The sequence below is a fragment of the Squalius cephalus genome (assembly GCF_949319135.1).
Source record: "Squalius cephalus genome assembly, chromosome: 5".
NCBI classification, from domain to species: domain Eukaryota; kingdom Metazoa; phylum Chordata; class Actinopteri; order Cypriniformes; family Leuciscidae; genus Squalius; species Squalius cephalus.
The window spans coordinates 12,631,954-12,650,713 of NC_137126.1; the positions used below are offsets into that span (position 1 = coordinate 12,631,954).

General features: G+C 36.9%; 1 protein-coding gene across 2 annotated transcripts in view; it reads left to right on the forward strand.

The window, feature by feature from the left end:
• Positions 1-18,760, forward strand: part of taf6 (TAF6 RNA polymerase II, TATA box binding protein (TBP)-associated factor) — a 59,612-nt gene that overhangs the window by 1,283 nt on the left and 39,569 nt on the right. For both annotated transcript variants that reach the window (XM_079870799.1, XM_079870800.1), the window contains exons 2-6: positions 522-685; positions 4,406-4,492; positions 4,636-4,789; positions 8,763-8,819; positions 12,500-12,619. In XM_079870799.1, the coding sequence (XP_079726925.1) occupies positions 530-685; positions 4,406-4,492; positions 4,636-4,789; positions 8,763-8,819; positions 12,500-12,619 (574 nt within the window). In that variant the 5' untranslated portion in view covers positions 522-529. The remainder of the gene's footprint in view (positions 1-521; positions 686-4,405; positions 4,493-4,635; positions 4,790-8,762; positions 8,820-12,499; positions 12,620-18,760) is intronic.

Here is an 18,760-nt window from a genome sequence, read left to right on the forward strand (position 1 = left end):
TTGTAATGGAAAATAGAATATATATACATAACTTTTTTTTAGAAAATAACTTTTTTTAAATGAAATATTATTTAAAAGTATTTGAACTAGTTTTTTGTTTTTTTTAAGTTGTGATAATAGATATAGAATAGCTGTTAAAAGATGCAGCTATATAACTCCATGGCAACTATACATTCATTAACAAATGTGCTGTAAAAGATGGCATTAATTATACATGTAATACATTTTTAAATACTTATTTATGCCTTCAAGACTATTAGAAGTTGTTTCTAGAAAAAATTACAAAGCCAAAACAATTTCTGTTACTTTAATTTCCTATTATCACTGTAAAGCTGCTTTGAAACAATCTGTATTGTTAAAAGCGCTGTATAAACGAAAGTGACTTGACTTGGCAGACCATTCTTAAAGTTATCTATTTCTGTTGCCAGTAGAAATGGATTGAAAGAGCTTTGTTTACTGATGATGATGACATTGAAATTTGAATATATCTGATTTATTTTGTTGTTGTTTTTCTGCCATAGAGTGAGACATGGCAGATGAGCGCAGACAGAAGCTGTGTTCAGTGATCCTCCCTACTGAATCCATGAAGGCGATGGCGGAGTCAGTGGGTGTGGGCTCACTGCAGGAAGACAGCTGCCTGGCCCTCAGCGAAGAGGTTAGCTACAGGATTAAAGAGATTGCACAGGTATTTATAATTGCAATTAACAATTTTGTTTATACTTGCAGTGTAAGCTTATACATAAATAAACATGTAGAAAGTATGATTTTCATTAAGGTTTTTAGAACAAACATTGTGCACAGTACACAGACATGAATATTTAAAATGTTTATATATTACATGTTGGTATCCCCCCCCCCCCCCCCCCCCCCTTTGGTCCAATTAAATTACCAGGGTAATATAATATAAAATCTTTGTGATGTAAAAAATTAAACAACTTTTGCACGTTTAATGTAAAAATTACAAACAATGCAATGCAACTGAAAACCAAAATGAGAAATTTCAGAGAATAAAAAAACAACAACTTGGAATTACAGATGCACCAATACCATTTTTCATAACTGATCCAATTCTGAACTTGAACTAAGTATGTGCTAGCCAGATACTGTTACCGTTGTGGATGCGCTCTTCCCATTACAACATGCTGAACCACGGGCAAATAAAGCACAAGGAATTCTCAGCATTCTATGTTATCTTTATAATGTTATGTATATGCCAGATTGGTGCTGCACATCTGTATTTTCATATACTTTTAGCAAGTGATCCCTGCTTGTTTTCGAAGCCACAACGAGAATTTTGATTGATGCTTGGGATACACTAGACGAGATTTTAAAACTATGGGAGACCTCAGACATAAGGGCAGTTTCAACTGATTTTTAGCATTATAATCCTCAGAATGCACATACTACAAGATTCGTTCAGACCGCGAGACCACAAACCTGACGATTGTGTGTACGCGCTAACGCCCAACACCATGCAGGACCAATAAGTTCAAAACCAATAGCCTTTTATAAACAGATTTCCTCTAATAAAAGTAAGTTGGCACGTTAAGGTGTTGTTCGTTACCACAGCAACCACTGGCTGGTAAAAAAATAATCGCAAGAAAAGCCTGACGTGTACTAACAACTATACATTATTTAAAGGTGCAATATGTGATTCTCTACAGAATTTATTTTTTTGTTATGCTGGTTGAAAGTCTCCTCATATCCTGATAGCAATCACTATGTTAAGCAGTCTAAATGTATTTTTATAAATATATAAATCATCTGTGGAGGGCGTAGGACCATAAAATGTATGTTCAATCATTTCCTTCGGTCTATTCGATACCATGTGTTCCCTGTCAGTCAACGTATGTTTGCATACCATTGCGCAGCCTGTTCACGCAGGCATCATACGTCATCAGCACGGTCACGTACGCTGTGCAGACAGAGTGAGAATGGCAGGCAAACACCCTAACTTTCCTTCTGAACCGACAACAAGTGGCAAGTATCTACATTTCAAGTTTGACAGCACTGACTTTGTCCTATGCAGATAATTCAGTGAAATTCAACTGTATTGCTGCTATGTCCTGAAATTGCATATTAATAAAGCTGAAATACATGGCATTCTTTCCTTTATGTCAACAGGCCAACTTCTGAACTGTCATTTCACAATCACATACTTATGCATGCAAGCAAGCCCTTCTTTCCCCTCACTGTACTGTAAAGTGTTCTCACCTGTAAATGACACATGATGTAATCCAATAACGTTGTCTCTGGTCGTCTCGCTTCTGATCTGTGCGCATTCATGTGTTTTGGATAAGGCGTGGCTTTGGACGGCGATTTGCAGGGAGGGTTGGACCGTGTGCTTTCAATGCTAGTAGGCTAGGTTAGCATTTCCCAGATCACCTATTGCACCTTTAAGCGTATTCTCATTGGATGTTGATATAGCAACTGTTCAAGTGGGAATTAATTTTCATTCATAATGTTTAATTAATTTATTAATTTCAAGATGTAGCATTAACATGATGGTAATTTAAACTTAGGCTTTGAAAAAAAAAAAAAATACAGCAAAACATTTAATGTGCAAAAAAAAAAGTCTTTCACATCCCCACTAATTTAGAGGGTGCCACCTTTAACCTCTACAAATAATTTTAGAGCTCTATGGATTCCTTCATTCCATATTTTCATCATTTGTTGGAAAAAAAAAATATTATACATTAAAGGGATAGTTCACCCAAAAACGAAAATTCTGTCATCATTTACTCACCCTCAGTTGTTCCAAACTTGTATGAACTAGTTTCTTCTGCTGAACACAAAAGAAGATATTTATATTAAAGAATGTTGTAATCAAACATTTGATAGACCCATTGACTCCCATAGTATTTTTTTTTCTACTATACATATATATAATTATTATTATGATTGTTTAAATTGTAAAATTGACCCCGTGGACCCCCCTTAGATAGTTCGAGGCTCACCGAACATTGTCTCAAAAATTTTGTGGAAAATACTATATTTGTTTCAATCATCCTTATTTGAAATATGCAGATTGAATCTAACATTTATTTTCCTTTTAGATCAAATGATCACCTATTATGCAAAAATCACTTTTACATGGTGTTTGAACATAAATGTGTGTTGGCAGTGTGTGAGCAAAACCACCCTAGAATGATAAAAATCCACCCAGTGGTTTTTTTACAATCTCAATAAATCATAAGCACTGTCTCAGAATGAGCTGTTCTCAGATTCGGTGCAATGTGACGTAGAATTGCACAGGCCCCTCCCACGACGGTTGATTGACACTTCAGTTTGAGCATAAACCCGCCCTGAGTGAGCTGGACACAGAGTCCGCCATTGTTCGACGCTTGAGCAGCTGTAGACAAGAATGTCCCCTAAGCGATTGAGGTGTGTTGTTGTTGGATGTAAGAATGAACATAGCAGTCTTCATTTACTCTCGTTGTTACTCGAGGATGGATCAGTACTGTTTGTGATCCAGCTTACAGTCTCCAGAGCGACAGGACTAACGTTACTGATCACGGCAGAAATGAAAGTGAGAGCGGGCACTTTATCACAGCTCATCGAGTCGTTTTACGGATATAAGGTTTACCAGTTTATTTAGCACCCTCTGAAAATGTGTGTATATATTTGTTTACTGTTAGTTGTAACGAGTGTTTTGTGTACTTCGCTGTGTATGTAGATGATAATGAAAGGGAGAGAGAGAGAGAGTTTATGGATAAGACTTTAATGCTCACATCTTATACTGTGTTTATTCAGCTCTTACTGTGATTCTCTGGAGTAAAACTAACGCTCATCTTTTGTGTGATGTACAATAAACTTCACTGAACTCATCAGTATATTTTGGTCATCATTCGGACGGGGTTTGCTACAGCAGGCTTGTATTAATAGTGGATAAAAGTAGATGACAAATAAATTATAACCATAATTAAACTAAACTATACCTGTTCTATCTCTATACAGCATATATTCTCTCTGGCTCTGTGGGCATTATTGTCCGACTCCGAGTCGAAATGAACACCGCAACTGAGAGTTTTTGTTGAGATTGTCCTTCTGGTTCTTCTGAGCGCGAGCTCGTGAGGCTCCGCCCCCTGGGCCGTGCAGCAGCAGTTAATTTGCATTTAAAGGGATACACACTAAAACAGCACGTTTTTCTGAGCCCCAAAAAATGACAATTTAAACATGCTGTAAAAAATGATCTGTTGGGTATTTTGAGCTAAAACTTCACATACATACTCTGGGGACATCAGAGACTTATTTTACATCTTGTGAAAAGAGTCATAATAGGTGCCCTTTAAAATAATCAGGTGATAGTGTAATTGTTTGCAGCAATGTGCATTCATTTCCATTTGAGTGATTACACAGAAAAGCTGAAGGTGTTGTTTAAGTGTTGATGTGATATCTTCCACAGGATGCACTAAAGTTTATGCACCATGGGAAGAGACGCAAACTTATGACTGGTGACATCGACCATGCTCTTAAACTAAAAAACGTGGAGGTAAGAAAACTGAAATGAAGTGAGAGTCATTTGTTTCCTCTGTCTAACTCATGCTTGGTGAACTACAACATTCAGTACCCTTTACAAATTATTTCTCCTATGTAAAGCAAGTTTTTTTCTTTAATTGTACTTCTCTCCTTTAGCCACTGTATGGATTCCAGTCTCAAGAGTTCATCCCATTTCGCTTTGCAAGTGGAGGCGGCAGAGAATTGCACTTTTATGAAGAAAAGGAAGTGGATCTTAGTGACATCATCAACACACCCCTCCCTCGAGTTCCTCTTGATGTTTCACTCAAAGGTAATTAAAGGGTACATAACATACAGTTTCACCTAATCTCATGTTGATCTTGAGTACCTATAGAGTAGTAGTGCATCCTTCATATCTCCAAAAAGTCTTTAGTTTTATCATATTTCTAAAAGAAAAATACAGCTTTCCGATTCTCTCCGGAAAAAAACGAGCTCCTGGAGGCGTGCCGTGGGTGGAGCTATAGAGTCAAGTGGGATTTCCAGCAAAAGACAGAAACAGAGGTGGACGAAGTACACAACTTCCTTACTTGAGTGAAAGTATAGATACTACTGGTCAAATATTACTCCGTTACAAGTAAAAGTTGTAAAGACCTATTTTTACTTAAGTAAAAGTACAGAAGTACTCATTTTTAAAAGTACTTAAGTATCAAAAGTCAAAAGTAAATGTCAATGCATTGTTTTATTATTGTTGCATTGTTGTATGTAATACGTAAAGTACCATATGCCTCTGAATCTATGCCTGCCTACCCTCATATCAATATCAAATTTATTTCTAGAACACAGTTCCAGTAGTGGGATTGAATGTGAGATTGAATAAGTGCACTCAATAACATCCACAATGGTTTCGGACACCCAAATGGCTGTTCCCTCAAATATTGCCCTATTTAAAGTTTTTTGGCTTTTAGTATGAATATGTTAGCCTTGCTGTTATCTATAAGCTAGTGTGCTCAAAACAATGACAAAATTCTTATTTAGAAAACCAAACCCAACGTTGAAAATGAAAATCAGGTTTATGTCAGAATCCAATGTCAGATTGACGTTGATCTCCAACGTTGGACAGACGTTGTATTGTGGTTGAAAATGAAAATCGTGTTGACGTCAGAACCCAACATCAGTCGGGTTCTGACGTCAACCCAACTTTTTTCAATCATTATCCAACGTAAATCTGACGTCGGGTTCTGATGTCAATCAGATGCAGGGCTCTGACGTCAACCCGATTTTCATTTCCAACCAAAATGCAACCCCTGCAACCAAAATCATCCACTGTATCCACTGAGTAAAAAGTATAATATTTGTCTTTCAAATGTAGTGAAGTTAAAGTAAAAAGTTTCCAGAAAAAATAATTCTCAAGTAAAGTACAGATACTCAAAAAGTGTACTTAAGTACAGTACTCAAGTAAATGTACTTTGTTACTGTCCACAGGCCTGGTAGCGCTCCGGCGCCACGCCGGATTTCCGGCGTACAGACGTGTCTGCGAAAAAAAAAAAAATCAGGTTCGCGTTCGCGTGATCTGACAATTCCCAAGATCTGAGAGGCGCTTTCACTAAACCACGCCAGTAAGCCTACTTCAGCCAATCGGTAATAGGGTAGGGGCTGGTCTTGGGTTTTGGCCAATCAGATTGATTCAGCAGTCACTCCACGTGCGAATTTGTTTTGTGTTTCCCATACACTTGTGTTTCTCACACTGGCAGCGCGAAACGGTACGGGCGTCACGATTCGGTGCATATAGACGGAGAATACACGGTATAAAAATAAATATAACTTGCGTGCAATTTAATTAATGTAATGTGGAACTACTGTTAGATACGCGGGTTCTTTAGGGACACCTAATCTGTAGCCCCGCTTTAGCTCTGAAGCAGGCTGCGATGTAAAGATTGCAATGCTGGGATATGTTGTGTGTGTGTGTGTGTGTGTGTGCGTGCGTGCGTGTGTGAGTGAGTGAGAGTCGCGGGCGCGATCGGAAACATAAAAACATACTCCGTCATTTTTGTTCATACAGGACATCATTCAGACTGCAAAGTGTTTACTTATATTTGTGTACACTCGCAATATAAAACAACATTGTGCTTTTGTCAAACTGTAACCTACAACTGTCACCCAACCAAAATCTCTCTCTCACACACACACAAACACACACACACACACACACACACACACACTGTTTAAAAGCAAACAAATATTTATCCAACCCTATTTAAAAACAGTCTGTCGGTGCCGTCTTTTGGACATTCATCATATTCAATTCAATTCAATTCAATTCAATTCAATTCAAAGTATTTGTATAGCGCTTTTCACAATACATATTGCATTGGTTTTCATTTCTTGTCCTCAAACCAAGCACTAATCTGATTATTTTTAAGTTACACATTCTACATTGATTAAATAGAAAATCAAATGTGTTTTTAATGGTAGTATTATTTTATACAGAAATAAATTATTTATAATTAAGATGAGAATAAAGTTAGTGTTAATTAAAATTTTAAGGAAAACAAATATATTGATCTGAAATATACCAAATTAATTTTAAATTCATTCAGGTACAATTACCAAACTTATCTCAAGTTCTTTTTGTCTTTTTATTAATTTAATTAATAAACTAATTATATTAAACTATTGTCAGTGCACTACAAATAAACTGGTTCTATGCCTTTACTTTATTAATAAAACTTATTTAAAAAATACAAGGCTTAAGACATTTATTTTCCTTTGGTGGTACAGCCTGAGACGTGCAAAATAAAAATAAAAATGCCTTCTGCATTTTTGTTTTGCTTTTCCCTCCATTGTACTGAACTCGTACCGAACCGTGATGTCTGAACCGAGGTATGAACCGAACCGTGACTTCTGTGTACCGGTCCATAAGATTCTAGATGTACTGGTCCGATTTTATGACGAGGATGCAGGCAGTGTGAAAACACAGCACCTTGCCAAGGGACTATTTATCAAAATGTTCTCCCAGGGGAGCACACCCCTGGATCCCGCTTGACAATTATGTTGATCAGGGCATATATCTTGGCTTAGGGGCCTGCTTACCTCCCTGGGAAAAAAGTTCAGGCTCAGGATTTTTTTCTACTATCACCCCTGTGTCCACCTCTGGACAGAAATCTGATCCAGTTGTACTTACATGAATGGGGTCTTTTATCACTGGGACCGCTCCACGTTTTAATAGCAAACGATTTGCAAATCCAGTGTCGACCTGGGCCTTGTTAATAAAACATTCGTCACTGAAATGACCAGAACACACAACCGCACTAAGTTGCTACACTCCGTTACTGCCCTGGAAAACCAAACTGCATCCACTGTTCCTGTAACGCTGGGTTCTTTGGGAAGCTGAACACGGTAAGCTTTCCCTCACATCCAAAAACACACTTTTTTGGAGACATTCTTGAACAAATCCTATGCAGCGCTGCCGATGATTTTCTGTTGAAGCGCGTTGATGTGCGGTCTCGCTCTCCTCTGGTCGACGTGTGCGCGGGTGCGCTTTTCCGAGAGAAATGCTCATATAAGGAGTTCCACTCTCGTCTACGTCATTAGATCCACGATCGAAAAAAAACAGCTGAAACTTGTACCAACCCGGAAGTAAGATTTTCGGCACAGAAATTCTCAGTTATTCATCCAAAATATTTTTTTTAAACTTTGGCCATGTTTAGCATGAGAATCCATCTCTTTAACACTGTAAACAACTCTGAATACATGAAACACCCTTTAATGAGCATTCCTCATATGAAACTATTTAGATGCAAACTCTATACCAAACCTAGTGAGTTGCTTACTTCTATAGCATTATAGATACTGTCCTGACTTAAAAGCTGTCCCAAAAGGAGCAGCATACGTTTTCTTGCCTTTTACAATACCTTGTTTTTGCTAAATATTAAAGTAGCATCAAATGTGTCCTTCCCAGAATGCATTGTATGTGAGCTCAGTGAAAAAGGTTTCAAGATAGTAGATGAGAGGAAAATTAAATAATATATATTTTTTTAATTAAATGCTGAAAATCTAATTAAAAATAGACTATTTAGCCCATTATTTATTTTGCTGTTTACTTTTATTTATTACAAGTGTTTATAATGAGCATTGTATTGTTAGCTTAGCAACATGCTAACATTAGACTGAATCAGCGAGTCAAGTCTCCAATGTGCTTTGTGTGAGGAGCACTATTTGCATGCTACGTTTGTTTTCTGTGAATGACATTGTTTCCCACATTAGCAAAAAAAATAAGAAAAAAGCCTGTCGTCTCTGTCTTTCAGCTCACTGGTTAAGCATTGATGGTGTCCAGCCTGCAATACCAGAGAACCCACCTCCAGGTAAGAGTTTTCAGCTCTTTCTTTCATTTGCATTATGTTGGTATAGGGCAAGGGAATTTGTTTGGATTATTGTACTGCAATAAAGATAAAGCTCATATTAAAACCACACTATTATTGCAGTATAAATGTATTCTGTGTTTATTGATCAACAGGAAAATAAAGATTCAATGATTCTAACAGAGTTCAATGCACCTGTAAAACAGCTCTAAAAAGCTGAAGTCAGTTCAGTGTTGATTCATTTCCATTGTAGAGATCATCAATTGTTAAATTAGTTCAATTGGGCTATAAAGCAGCTCTGCAGAAACCAGTGATGTCATTGTCCAGCTCAGTTCAGTTCTCATCAAATAGTGTCAGTGAGTGTAGTCAGATCAATAATATTGTTGAGTATCATAATAACTTGCATACAAACTGGTAACTAATGTTGTCAAAGTACCAGTACTTCGGTACCAAGTCGGTACTGAAAATGTGACGATACCAGCATTTCTGTAGTATCGGGTATATTCGGTACCCACTGAGCGGTACGGTACAGTACGCAATTATTTCCATTTCCACTGTCAAAAGTTGTGAATGGTACCAAAATGCCGAACCGTACCGTACCACTTTTTGGGTACCCTTCCGTTGGGGTACCTAGCACAGTGGTACGGTACTAAAGGGTGGAGCTAGACTCACTGCAGAACGTTGATTGGTTGACAGAGTATCGTCACTTGCGCGTGCTACAAGGGGAATGACAACATAAGAAGCGCCTTTTTTAATATGCAGTTGAAATATAGTACTACCGTTTTTGTGTCACGAAATGTAATTTTAAGAGTTTTTCAGGCGAGAATGTAGTTGTTTAAAGCTCAAATCTGTGGTTTATTTATAAAGATTTATGAAAATTTGATCCAGGTTGTGAGATCCAGGCGATCACCGGGTGCTCAGCGCTCATGTACCCCACCTGGAACAGCCTTTCCTCGGCTAGTCGTTCTGACGTTTGCCGCTGATTCTGACGTCTCTGTAGTGGTTAAACATGATATAATTCGTCTTGTGTGTATATATAACGGGTGATATTTGGTCTTGTGAATCTATAATTTGTTCCCTGGCCAATCTTTTTGGCTAAGGGCTAAGTGAAGTTTCATAACTTAATATATTTAAGCTATTTAACTTTACCGTTGTAAGGTTAGGGCTGTCGCGATAACCGCAAAATTGTAAAACCTCGCTACTGAGAAGCCAACCGCAGAGGAATGCAAGTAACCGTAGCAACCGCGATATTCGCTTTTTTTTTTTTTCATAAGGCTATACCCTTCTTGTTTTGAACTTTGTGCCTGTGTATTGAATGTTAAATAAGTTAATAATGATAACAAGAAAAGTTTTATCATGGTGATTTGTACAGAGGCTTCATTGATTTGCTCTTAAGACTTAGGCTACAGACAGTAAATAAGAGAGATCGACTGAGCGCGTGCGATTACCTGCGTCTGACTTTGAGGTCAAGTCAAGTCATATGCGTGAAAAGCTTTCCGTGTCCAAGGAAAGCGAAATATTTGTTGTGTCATCCTCTTAACGTTTAAGGGGATTTACCATGAATGGCATTCCACAGCGTGAGGAAGCCGCGGGAATAAAAAGCAGCGAGTCACGCATTGAATCAATGCCATTTAAGCGTCAGCTTCAGCGTTACCCATGCGACGCATTGCTGGTCAGCTCAGCCTTGAAAAGTGGAGCTTAATAAATTGTTTCATTACTATCTTTTAAAGAATCAGCGTTTTTGAACGTGTTCGTTGAATGAACGGTTTAATGATCCACTCAAAGACAGTCCATTGCCGTAACAATGTAATGCGCGCTGATTGACAGCCTTTCAATGCGCAGAGACTCTGTTTAGTTTCGGTTACATTGGTTACTGAAAATGTAGGCTACTCGTTTTTGTGCATGCTGACCACATGATAAAACCTATTTATATAGCAACAAATAAATATAAATGTATCTAAATAAATAAATAAATGGCGATAATACCGCATACCGCGCTATTGAGCCACTCAAAATTACCGCAAGGGAAATTCCTTCACCGCGACAGCCCTATGTAAGGTTAGACTAGAGCGCTGACTTTGTATGTTTCACTGAATTGTTTGCTTTATTTCTTATTGTATAGCTTCTTGTACCTTTTACTTATAATTTTATAATGGCTAATATTGATAAAACTAAAATTTAACAAAAAGAGACTGGGTTGAGTTTTGTCATTTTAAATTTTATTACAGTGAAGATTATCACTGTAATGTTGTTTACTGCAACATCTGTTGTTTAGTACAAATGCACATATTGCCTGGACCATATTAAAATGTTTAATATTTTTATATTATATTTATTAAACGAAAAGAGGTAGGGTTGTGTTTTATATTTCGTTATAAATAGGCTAACATGCAGTGAATATAATCAATTCACATTGCCGCACTTGTGTGGCTATAATGTTTAAGATTTCTTTAAATGAAAACGAAAAGAGGCAGTGTGGTGTTTTATAACATATTTCGTTTTATTGTTGCCTAAAATATACATACAGAGATAACCGGAGAAGCAGAGCGAGCTGAGTGACGCAGAATTACCGAACTCGCGTCCTCGTGAGTCATTCACTTGGCAAGTCCGAACTTTGCGTACTTGCTATTGAGAAACAGTAACAAACACGCCGAGAAGCAAGAACAAGATCTGCTGTATGTCATCCAATGTTGTTTATGTCGCTTTCTTCTTCTTGCGAAAATGACGTCGATCGCTTCTTTCTGGCATAGGCAGCCAGGCTACACCACGCCTATCAAGTAAGGGTACTGTTGGCAGTGGAAACACAAGCCGATTCATGGTTTACCAACCCGAACTGTACCGTACTGTACTGTACCGTACCGTACCGTACCGTACCGCTCAGTGGAAACGAGCCATAATAGGCAGCTGCTTTAAGTCGCTTCCGTGTTTTTATCTAAGCGCGGGGCTCCAGACTAACTTTTTTACTTGGAGCACTGTCTGTAGCCGATATATACCACGATATAGTGTGTGTATATACATATACATATATATATAATATAATATATATATATATATATATATATATATATACAGTATATATAGTGTCTGTGTATATTAAACTGCAAAAAGACTATTTAAATATTAACCCTGCATGTTCTGCTTGTCTCTTTATGAATGAATGGTGCAGTTTCATTTACCACAAACACAAACACACACACACACACACACACACACACTGAAGCACGAGTGACGCTCGCGCTGTTTTCAGTCTCTGCTGCCTCACGATATGATGATATGATGAAATTCATCTCCAGAGCCACTCTGAGAGTAACTTCATGAGCATTTTACCGTTTAATTTGAGAAAAAACTATCGTCGTATCATACATATACAGAAACTCAAAGGTCTTCACAGCAACCCGTCAAAATAAAAGATCGGTTTTACTTGGAAAAATAGTTCCAACAGATTTAGCTGAGAATCGTAAAATTCTAATGGTATCGGTACCGACTACTGGAATTTTGGTATCGTGACATCCCTACTGGTAACTAGTTAATACTATTCCTATTAACTAGTATTGACTTACATACTATTTGTGCATTAGACAGTATATACTGTGCAAGTTTGCAGTAGTACACTAGTATCCCATTTCTAGCTTATTACATTAAAAATACATGAAATAATTTTGTGATTTCTTTATCCTACTCAGCCCCCAAAGAGCAGCAGAAGGCAGAGTCTACAGAGCCGCTCAAAGCTGTCAAACCTGGACAGGAAGAGGAAGGCTCTATCCAGTCCAAGGGTCAGGGTGCAACCTCTGCTGAAGTCAAAGGTCAGAAATTAGTTAAGTTAAAAAGGTACAGTTGCAATCAGAATTATTGAACCCCCCTGTCCTGCAAGACATTCTGGTAAATTGTATGAAAACACTTCAAGTATAGCATCAGTTATCCATCATAGTTAGTTATTAATACACATATGTGTGATTCTGAGAACGTTAGGTTGAGTTATGGAGTTAAAATAAAAAATCAAATATGTATCAAATATGTCTGTAAACATCCATATACAAAATTATTCAACCCCCAAAATCTAATTTTGTAGAGAATTCTTTACTCTTTATAACCTTAAATAAACATCTGACACCTCTTTGCTGAAATATTATTATATTAGAAATATTATGTGTACAAAAGCTTTCCAGCTCACTGAAGCCCCTTTCACACAGAGATTCCGGAAAATACACGGATAAAGTGACCCGGGATTTGACCCGGGTTCGGTTGATTTTGGTTCATTCACACTGCCAGTGATTTTCGGGAATCAGAGACTGCGTTCACACACAACCCGTAAAAATCCCATAAAGACACGTGACATCGATGTTACTTGTAATTTCTCATCAGCGTCTTAAGTTTGGTTATGAGCTGCGATTTCTCTCACGAGAAACCACGCTTGTGCATTTTTTTCTCTGATTCGATCATAAACTTTCGCATTACATACCATTTCACAGCTGGCGAACGATCCCGGCTTCAGCGTCATCACTACGACATTATTATTATTACAGGCATTATTACGGCTTTTGTTCACACAGCGCGCGTTCCGGTACTGAATACGGCAATGTTACTAGGTCCCCAACCCGGCATCGATGCCGGCATCAATCCCGTGTCGTGTTTGCGTTCACACAGAAGGCGTTCTGGCAATTTTCGCACTGTGTGACAGGGGCTTGGTATTCTTTGGTTCCCGCACTGTCATTGCTTTCTTCAAATCTCACCAAAGATTTTCAAGGGAATTTAAATCTGGAGACCACTCAAGGCCACTCAAGAACATTCCAAGATCGACCCTTGAACCAAGGTTAGGTAGATTTGGATGTATACTTGGGATCATTATTCTGCTGGAAAGTCCAATGATCCAGTAAAGCTACAGCTTACACATTAAAGTAATCACAAACTTTGACAAAATATCCTGATACTTCAAAGAATCCATTACACTGGTCACATGGTCGAAATTTTCACTTCCTGCAGCAGCAAAGCACCCTCATAACAAGACTGACCCACCTCCATGTTTGGCCTCCGTGTTTGTGTCTGGTCATAAACCATGCCTTTTTTTGTACCAGACATACTGCTGATTCATGGGTATAGAAAGTTCCAGTTTTAGCATATTCAAGTCAGCCTTTTATGTTCTCTTGTTCATGAGTGGCATTTGTCGAGGTGTCCGGGCATGAAGTCAAGGCTTGTTTAGTTTTCTTAGTCTGCACTGAAATGTTTTCCCTCCTTTTATCAAGTCATCTAGCAAGTCTTTGGCAAAAAATCTAGTTTTTTTTTTCTTTTTCTTTTTTTCCTCAGCTACTCTGATTAAACATCTTATTCCCCTCTATGAAATTGCAGGGTTCGTACAAAGTGCTTGAAGTGCTTGAATTTGACTTTTTGACATTTAAGTCCTGGAAAACAGCCATATTTTTGAAGAGGTGCTTGAATTATTAAAAATAGGGATGCACCGATACCGAGCTGTATTCGTACTCGTAAAAATGCTCCGATACCAAGAACTGTTTGTTAGGCCTACCAGGCAGCGTGGGTATAGTAACACATAGCTGTGGTGCGCGAGCTGATAAGAGAAAAATGCGCAGCGGCACAGACGGGCGAGCTGGTCGAGCACATCCCTTTAAACAGACATCAGTGGAAAGTATGTAGTTCAGTCGGATAGACAGCGCGCGAATACTGAATTGAATTGTCTTTCACGTCTTGCGCTTGAACGGACGAATTCACACAAGTATCCCAGTAAACAAAGTCGGTTATATGATATCTCAAGTGAACATAGCCATGTTCAAATGGGGCCCGTGCGTTCGGTCTTAGTCAAGTCAAGTCATCTTCATTTATATAGCGCTTTTAACAATGTAGATTGTTTCAAAGCAGCTTTACAGAGATAAACGTATAATTTAAGGTAACAGAGATTGTTTTGGCTTTATAGCGGTTCTTTAATAGTTATTTTCCAGCTAAAGTTAGTTTTGATTGATTCTAAAGTTAGTTTTGATTGATTGATTGATTCTTAAAGGGACAGCAGTCTAATAAACCTGCTGCTGTGTTTTAATATTAATCAAACAAAGGACAAAGAAATTACTCACTGCTCTTGACTAAATAGGCTACTCTTTTCAACTTTACAAAAATATCCATCTATATTTAATTTATACAGTAATGAGTGTTTTTTTCCACATTTTCTTACTTTATTCAAATTTCTGTACCTGTTAGTTCTACCTGAAAAATTCTAAAAACACTGTTTATTTCATTTGTAACCTTTCTTTTTTCTATTGTATTTATTTGTCCTATTTGTAATTCGATTATTTGTTCTTATTTTGTTACTGACTGCTTACTTGTCTTTAATAATGTTTTAAATTCACATTAATTAGGCTGGTAGTTTTTGTTGTTTCAAAATTGGATTAAATAATTGATATTTCACTGGTATCTAAACATTTGTACCACTGACCTGATCCTCAGCACTGAGCCCTGCTGAAGCAGCTCTAAATATGTGCTGTGCTATTAAATGAAAGATAAAATATTATAGAGCAATAGAATGAACCGTTTTCAGTAACAGAAGCTCATACAATGCATTTTAGCAGGCTTAATTAAGCATGACAATAACTGAAATAAATATATATTTGATGAACAAATTAAGCCAACTAATATGATTTATATTCTTTTGGTTCATCTACTAATACAGCCATTCCCAAACTGTGGTCCGCGGACCACTAGTGGTCCGTGAGGGTACTGCAGGTGGTCCGTGGAAAGGCAAAATAAAATATAAAATAATATTTTTTTACCTTCATTTTATCAGGAAATTCACATAAAAATAAATAAAAAGTAAAAAGAATATGTAGGCCTATATTGATATAAAATTTAAATTAAATTGTCAAGTTATTGTGTGATTACTGGCTAGTGACGCTCGGCCGTGACGTTCATGTTCAGTGCCGTTACAACCACAACATGGATCGGTGGATAGTAGCCTACCTTTATAGGTAGTTTATATGAAACAAAATGTTTATAAATGAAATGAATAAGGCCTGTTATTATTTTGAGTTCCAAAAATAAATTGTTTTGGTTTCTTGATCTTGCGTTTTTGAAATGTTTTGCGGATGTGCTGTTAAGTGGACAAACTCAAGCCTACTTTTTGAGGACTTGTAAAACTCTGAAGATTAATAATCGCCAAAGGTTTTGAAATGCTGACTATATCCAAGTGTTCTTATTACTGTATAGATTTCATACGCCATTACTATGGAAATAAGCCTGTTGTTCAAAAGAACCTGATTATGCCCTCGGGCGCTTGAGTAAATAAATAAATTAAATATGTGGCAGCCGTGTGCAGTAAACTTACTTTTAACAAGCCTGTTGTACTTTTGTGATGACCAGTTATAGTTTTAGTGCTAGTAAGCCTATTTAGAGGTGCGGATTAATTCAGGTAGGACTGTGTGTAGACATATTTTATTATGTGTATTATGAGGTGGTCCGCGAAAATTCCTGATTACAAATAGTGGTCCACACACACAAAAAGTTTGAAAACCCCTGTACTAATACATCTAAAAATTACAAATGGAATTCAGGTATCGGTACTTGGTATCTGCGAGTACCAAAAATGAAAGTATGGGTATCGGACTCGTTCTGCAAAAAGTGGTATCGGTGCATCCCTAATTAAAAAAAATTTTGTTGTTGAAAAAATACAATCGTTTCACGCTAAATTAACGCTGCAGCCCGTCTGAGATATAGAGCTATTTCGCATGGCTATGAGCATGATATTAAGTATATGATAAGTATATAATACAACTTTCATTCTTCAGGTCAATCATATTTTCATAGGAAAAAAATCTGTTTCAATATCCTTTCAATGGTTAAGGTGATTTCCCATGCCTCACAGTGCTGGTCAATGGATTGATCTCTATGACGTGAAACATTAGATATATCATATATATGTAATTTGAGTAAAAAAATAAAAATAAAATAAAGATATTGTTTGATATGTGCTGATTCCTTGAAATCCAAAAAGGTAGTGCTTGAAAAGTCCTTGAATGTCCTGGAATTTCATTTTACAGAATCTGTACGAACCCTGAAATTGTCTTTTTTCTTCCATGTCCTGGAAGGTTTGCTATGGTACCATACATTTTAAACTTACAAACAATGCTACCAACTGTGTCTCTTGGAACTTTTAGTTTCTTGGAAATGTTCTGTAGCCATAGCTTTCTCACAGCTTGTGTGAGTGCTCTTCATAGCTCTCATAGCTTTTGTCTTGGCCATATTTGCCTATTAACTTCAGCACATGCAAGAGTTAAATGTATGCATATATTACAACTAAAGCTAATAAAGTGGTGTAATAGGGTTCCCAAAATCTTAATTTTGGTTTTACAAATTTTTGTACCCTACCATACTAGTAAATGATTTAAAGGAATACTCCACCGTGTTTTCATATTAAACTATGTTTTTCCCTTAACTAAGACGAGTTGATACATACCTCTCTCGTCTCAGTGCGTGAAATTAATGGCTCAGGCGCGCGGTGACACTTTGAAAGCCCAGTTCATTCAATATGGGCCAAGCAGAGAAACAACCAAACACCTCCACGTTTTCCCTATTTAAATACAGTTACTCGCGTAGTGTAACTCGACCTAGGACGGTGACACAAAACAAAACGTTGCGCTTTTCTAAGCGTGTAAAATGGATAACTATATTGTATGGCGGAATACCATTGCAAGTGCTTGTAAGCACTTCGTCTTGGCGCAGTAATATCTTCACTAGAGGGAGCGGGGGCCGGTGAGAGGATTTTTCACGAGTGAAGATATTACTCCGCCAAGACGAAGTGCTTACAAGCACTTGCAATGGTATTCCGCCATACAATATAGTTATCCATTTTACACGCTTAGAAAAGCGCAACGTTTTGTTTTGTGTCACCGTCCTAGGTCGAGTTACACTACGCGAGTAACTGTATTTAAATAGGGAAAACGTGGAGGTGTTTGGTTGTTTCTCTGCTTGGCCCATATTGAATGAACTGGGCTTTCAAAGTGTCACCGCGCGCCTGAGCGATTAAGTGCACGCACTGAGACGAGAGAGGTATGTATCAACTCGTCTTAGTTAAGGGAAAAACATAGTTTAATATGAAAACACGGTGGAGTATTCCTTTAAAAACAGCAATGTTGAATAATTATGACATACAGTACCAGTCAAAAGTTTGGAAACACTACTATTTTTAATGTTTTTGAAAGAAGTCTCTTATGCTCATCAAGCCTGCAGTTAAAAAAAAAAAAAAAAAAAAAAAAAAAAAGTAATATTATGAAATATTATTACAATTTAAAATAATTGTTCTCTTTTTTAATATACTTTAAAATGTAATTTATTTTTGTGATGCAAAGCTGAATTTTCATCAGCAAGTACTCCAGTCTTTGGTGTCTTATGATCCTTCAGAAATCATTCTAATATGCTGATTTATGATCAATGTTGGAAACAGTTGTGCTGCTTAATATTTTTTTATAACCTGAGATACTTTTTTCAGGATTATTTGATGAATAAAAAGTTAAAAAGTACTGTATTTATTTAGAATAGAAATCTTTTGTAACAATATACACTACCGTTCAAAAGTTTGGGAACAATAACTTTTTTTTTTTTAAGAAATTAGTACTTTAATTCAACAAGGATGCGTTAAATTGATAAAAGGTGATGGTAACGATTTATATTGTTAGAAATGTTTTTATTTTGAATAAATGCTGTTTTTATGAATAAATGCTGTTAACGTTTTACTCATCAATGAATCCTGAAAAAAGTATTCCAAAAAAATATATTAAACAGCACAACTGTTTCCATCATTGATAATAACTGAGCATCAAATCATCATATTAGAATGATTTCTGAAGGATCATAAGACACCAAAGACTGGAGTACTTGCTGATGAAAATTCAGCTTTGCATCACAAAAATAAATTACATTTTAAAATATATTAAAAAAGAGAACCATTATTT